This window comes from Phascolarctos cinereus, unplaced genomic scaffold, assembly GCF_003287225.1.
Source record: "Phascolarctos cinereus isolate Bilbo 61053 unplaced genomic scaffold, phaCin_HiC Scaffold_2;HRSCAF=192, whole genome shotgun sequence".
NCBI lineage: Eukaryota > Metazoa > Chordata > Mammalia > Diprotodontia > Phascolarctidae > Phascolarctos > Phascolarctos cinereus.
Window position 1 is genome coordinate 54673411 of NW_027555625.1, and position 6000 is coordinate 54679410.

The window sequence follows — 6000 nt, forward strand, 5'->3', positions numbered from 1 at the left end:
GCTCCTTAGATATGCTGTAGAGGACAGTCTTACTCCGGTCCATGGATTGGACTAGATGCCCTCTGAAGTTCCTTCCCCACCTAAGACTGTGAATCTGTGCCCAGAATGTATGCCCCACTTTTGTTTCTTAGCCCCTCATCCATCCTGCCCCTTCGTTGTTGTTCAGCTTCATCTGACTCTCTGTGACCCCATTTGGGGTTTTCTTGGCAGAGATCCTGGAGTGGTTTGCCATTGCCTTCTCCAGCTCATTTGACAGATGAAGAAACTGAGGCAAACAAGGTTAAGTGACTTGCCCAGGGTCACACAGCTAGTAAGTGTCTGAGGCTGGATTTGAGCTCAGGTCCTCCTGACTCCAGGTCCTGCACTCTATCCACTGAACCCCCTAGCTGTCCCCAGTGTTCCATTTATTTGTAAATTAGTTTTTTGGAACTCAGAACACGTTTTTCCATACAGCCATGTGGATTTCATGGTGTGGAGAGGTGGTTCTGCAACTTGTTAGATGAAGTCTTCCAGAATTGCCTGAGGATCAGAGGATGATTTATCCATGCTCATATTGGTAGTCAGTATCAGAGGAAGAACTTAATTCAAGTCTTCCTGAATCCAAGATTAACTCATAGAAATGGATTTAATTCAAAATGGAGCCCAGAGGCAGTGTGGACAGGGAGCCTGTTTTGGAGTTAGGACCATCTAGTTTTAAATTCTTCCTCTGTGTGACCCTGGGAAGTTATTTAACCATTTCCACTTCCTCCAGCACCCCTCTAAGACTGCTGATCTGCTTTAGGAATGGAAGCTTCCTCACCGGGAACTTCCTACCAAGATGCAATTTCGGGTCAAGACATGCCTCTCTCCCCATTCTCCCCCCGGCGCTAAAAGGAAGAATATTGGACTTAGTGTCTAAGCCTAGATTCAAGATCTGATTCTGGCACTTCATAGCCCAGGTGACTGTGGGAAAGTCATTTGCTCTCTGCCCCTCATTTGTAAAACAAAGGGACTGGATTGATGAGTCCTAAGGTGCCCTCCTACTCTAATATTCTGTAATCTTGTCAAATAGAGTATTATACAGAGTGAAGCAGAAGTATCTCGGCTTCTCATGCAATGTTAGGAGATGATCTCTACCTGCTTCCAGAATCCTCTGTGACTTTGGATGCATGTCTTTCCACTTCCAGATTGCTCTGTGATGTTCGTTTCAACTTAATTTCATTGTATAAAAATGTTGGAGAGACAGAGGTCTACAGAGTGAGTTACCGCTGCCTGATCTCCTCTAGGGAAGGTCCTGTAAAATAGGGAATTTCTTCCCACCCCCACTTCCCATCGCCCATCCTGTATACCCTCACCCCCATCTCCTGCCCCCACCCTTGTTCTGCAGTTTACGTTTGGAAGATGCCTCTTTCCCAGCCTGTTTTTGGTTTAGTTTTTTATTTTAAGCCCTTCTCTCCTGTTTCCCAGCCTTTTCTAGTTTCTGAGAGGAGCTTTTCTTTTCTAATCACCTCCTTTTATAGCTGAGGAAACTGAGGCTCAGAGAAATTAAGTGACAGGAGTGTTAAGAAGCAGAACCAGGATTCAAAACCAGGTCTTCCAACAGCCACTCCAGGGATCTTTCTCCTAGAGTGTGCCGACCGACCGCTCTTAGGCATATCAGATGCTCACGAGCTGCCTGTGTGTGTGTAAGAGAGGAAAGGCTGGGTGGCTTTGGGAAAACCTCTGGAGGTCTCAGTTGTCAGTAAGCATTTATGAAGTGCCTACTGAATACCAGACATGGCACTAAGTGCATGGGGATACAAAGAAAGGCAAAAACATTTCCCTTCGATCAAAGAGCTTCCAGTCTAACTGGGGAGACCGCAGACAAATAGCTATGTGCAAACAAGATACGGACAGGGCAGACAGGAGGTAAGGAACAGAGGGAAAGTCCTGGCATTAAGAGGGATCAGAAAAGGCTTCCTATAGGAGGTGGGATTTTAGCTGGGACTTAGGCAGCTGGGTGGTACAGTGGAGAGAGCACTGGGTCTGGAGCCAGGAACAAGACTCGAATTCAAATCCAGACTGAGACTCTTACTAGCTGGGTGACCCTGGGTAAGTCACTTAACCTCTGTCTGCCTCAGTTTCCTCAACTCTAAAATGAAGGTAATAATAGGACCTACCTCTCAGGACTGTGGTGAGGATCCAATGAGATAATAATTGTAAAGCGCTTAGTGCACTCTTAGGCACATAGTAGGTGCAATATAAATGTGAGCAGCGATGAAGATTTGAGAAGCCTCTTGATGAGGGTAAAAGAGGAGAGTGTAAAAGCTGGCTTGAAATTTAAACAAAATAAATTAAGATCTTGGCAACTGGTCCCATCACTTCTGGCAAAATAGAGGGAGAAGAAAGGGAAGCAGTGTCAGATTTTATATTTTCAGGCTTCAGGATCACTGCAGATGGTGACTGCGGCCATGAAATTAAAAGATACTTGCTCCTTGGAAGGAAAGCTAAGGCAGATCTGGACAGTGCACTACACAGCAGAGACATCACCTTACTGACAAAGGTCTATGTAGTCAAAGCTGTGGTTTTTCCAGTAGCAATGCATGCCTGTGAGAGCTGGTCTCTAAGGAAAGCTGAGCACTGCAGAAGTGACACTTTTGAATAATGTTGGAGATTTTTGAGAGTCTCTTGGACAGCAGGGGTATCAAATCAGTCCATACTTAGAGAGCTTAATTCGAGATTAATTCACTAGAATACCCGGAAGCTGAAGCTTAAGTACTTTGGCCACATAAGGAGAGGACAGGACTTATTGGAAAAGACTTTGAAGCTGGGAAAGATTGAAGGCTTAAAGGAAAAGGGGACGGCAGAGGATGAGATGGGTAGATGGCTTCATGGAAGCAACTAACATGAGCTTGAACAGACTTTGGGAGATAGTGGAGGAGAGAAGGGCCTGTTGTGATATGGGTCGTGAAGAGTTGGACATGACTGAATGACGAGGAGGAGGAGGAGGAGAAGGAAAAGAAGAAGAAGAAGAAGAAGAAGAAGAAGAAGAAGAAGAAGAAGAAGAAGAAGAAAAAAGAAGAAGAAGAAGAAGAAGAAGAAGATGATGATGATGATGATGATGATGATACTGGTGGTGATATGGAGCCACTTGAGTTTATTTGAATGGCAGCACGGTGATGTGGAGTCACATATCTTCAGAAGCTCTACTGTACCTAGGTTCAATAGTAGAGAATAACTAGGTGGGGTCAGTGCTGGTCTGTAGATATTAAGGAGGCTGATCTTGGGTGATGTTCACTGAGCAATGTATAGGAGAGAAAATGAGCGCACATCCAGGTAAGACTACAAGGTGTGGTGGCTTGGTTTCAATAGTCCAGTGCCTTCCCCCTTCCCCTCTGTGTCTATTCCATATGGTCCTGGCTTCCAACTGTTTGGGAGAGGTATTTAGGAATCTTGTGATGCTGAAGCATTCCCTGGATATTGAATGGATAAATGTCTATATCTGGGTCTGTGGCTGAGTCCCGTGCTGCTTGGGGGCCATGACGCTGAACATGTCAAAGCGAGGGAAGAATCTGAGTGATATTGACATGTTTTGGATTCATTTTAATGTTCTGTGCCTGACATTTTGTGACAGGTTTGATTCCCCCATCCCTAGAGAAAAGGGGTCATGGTTGTGGGCATTGACTTTGATGAAACCTTGATGAAATCTTGAATTTGTATCCTGCTGCTAAAAAGTTCCAAATCACCATTTGTCTTTTGCAATGATTCCATCTTGTCTTCATATCAACAGTAATAAGCTTTGGTGGGGTTAATCATGGAGATTTCAGGGTGACAATCCCACTTGTTAAGATATCCTAGGTTTTTTTTTTTTAATAAGTATAGGTAGAGTCTAGACTTCCTTGGATGTGACCTTTTGACTGAGGCCAAAATTTTATAGAACTCATCCTTTTATTAAGGGAATTTGTTCTGTGAAGTTTGGATTCAGTCAAAAGACTTCACTTGAGGACCTAGAAGGCCACATGTGGCCTCAAGGCCAAAGATTCCCCACTCCTGGTCTAGACAAAGGGTTACCTATGGTTTTGGAGGGAAAAGGGGCATGGTTGCCATTTCTTCCTTAGAGAATTCAGTAGGAAGGACTTACTTAAGTCTAGCTAAACCAAATATCAGGGATGTGCAAAGTGGAATATAGAGGCATGTGATTTGACATTTTTCCTTTCTTTCTAGTCATTTCTGGGGATCCTGAACCCAAAGGCTGTTCTTTACTTGAATAAGCAGCTTACCAGCGAAATGTAAGGAGGAAAAAAATGACATACACACACTCCACAGAGGCACTGATGAGCGAATGAGGCAGGAATTCTTCTGAGATCCAACTTGAGAGCCAAAGCTATGTCTAGTTAATTTTAATGTTTGCTATCATTATAAAGATTATTTATTAACTTAATTTTTCATTTAAAAATTATTTCCTATACTACCTCTGGAATGACTTGCTCCATACATAGTATTTTGTTTCATTCAATACTGCAGCTGAGAGTATTCACAGAAAATGCCATTCATGGTAGCTGTTGTCCCTGGTGTTTTTGTCCATTTCATGGATTTCCTTGGCCAAGTGAAACCATCACCTTATGGCCAACTTTCAGGAAGAAGTTTAAACAGCATGGCACAGTGGAGAAGACACTGAGCGTGGAGTCAGAAAGACCTGGCTTTCAACCTGGTCTCAGACATTTATTAGCTTTGGGACCCTGGGAAAGTCACAACTGCTCTGGGCCTCAGTTTTCTCATCTGTAAAGGAAGGGGGTGGGCTTGATGACAACATCTCTTAAATCCCTTAATCTCTTTCCATATTTGACTCAGGTGGTCTGTAAACAGCAGGTGCAATCTTCTATCACCTTCCATCTACAGCCTTTCCCATTTTGTAGAACACACCAGAGCTGAGATTCATGGCTTCATTGGTCATTTAGTTTAATGACCCCTTCTATTATAGGGAAGAAAACTGAGGCCCAGTGAGGTTTAATAAGATTAGCAAGCATTTATATGGCATGTTAAGGTTTGCCAAGCACTCTGCAAATATTATGTTATGCTCACAACACCCCTGGTGTTATTAATTTTTTTTAATAGTTGAGGGAACTGAGCCAGACAGAGGTTAAGTGACTTACCCAGGGTCACACAGCTAGTAAGTGTCTGAGGCTGGATTTGAGTTCAAGTCTTCCTGACTCCAGGCCCAGCACTCTAACGTTGCACCACTTATCTACTTTGACTCACCTAAGGTCAGACACTGAGTTGGGTTTGACTTGACAACTTCCCATTTCAAATACAGTATTTCCCCCCTGTGCTGTAACACAGCTGTTGTGGATATGGCCTTTAGACTGGGCTGCATTTGGGAAAGTGCTGAGTACTTGCTACTGGATGTCACAATAGCCCATTTCTTGAACTCCAGCCTTCTCTAGCTGATGCTCTATGGCTGGAAATAACGGAAGACCAGGATATCAGAAGGATCCAAATGACCAGTGACCCAAAGAACAGTGGAAAGAAGCATGATGAGGATAAGAAGGTCATAGCATGTTTACCAGAGATAACTTCTATGTGAGAAGTCAAGCCCAACAAGCACTTATCACTTACTTACTGAGTGCTAGATGTTGTGCTAAGTTCTGGGGAGAGAAATGAAGCAGAAAGAAAGGCAGACCCTGCCCTCAAGGAGCTTATATACTAACAGGGGAAGACAGTATACAGAAGGGAGTTAAAAGAGGTGAGGAGAGAAAAGATAAAAGGTATATGGTACTGGGGCATTGTAGAGAAAGTCAAGGAAAGCCAGGAGTGCCTTCTGGAGAAGAGTGAAGACATGGCCAGTCTAGGTGTCTTCCTTAAAATGGAGATTCAAAAATGGATGTCATTAAAGATAATGATGTTATTAGGGTCATGTATGACCAGAAGTGGAGGGGGTGCTCTTCATATAAGTGAGCATAATGGACCATAGTGGGAAGCCCTAGAGAGGCACTGGTTGATTTAGAGGGTAAAAGATCCAGAGGAAGCCCTTCTAGCCCATTG

The 6000-nt window shown here is 43.7% G+C and overlaps 1 protein-coding gene across 2 annotated transcripts in view; it reads left to right on the forward strand.

The window, feature by feature from the left end:
* Positions 1 to 4399, forward strand: part of CUNH16orf95 (chromosome unknown C16orf95 homolog) — a 51367-nt gene extending 46968 nt beyond the window's left edge. For both annotated transcript variants that reach the window (XM_020989217.2, XM_078149398.1), the window contains one exon: positions 4183 to 4399. In XM_020989217.2, the coding sequence (XP_020844876.1) occupies positions 4183 to 4229 (47 nt within the window). In that variant the 3' untranslated portion in view covers positions 4230 to 4399. The remainder of the gene's footprint in view (positions 1 to 4182) is intronic.
* Positions 4400 to 6000: the final 1601 nt, after the last annotated feature.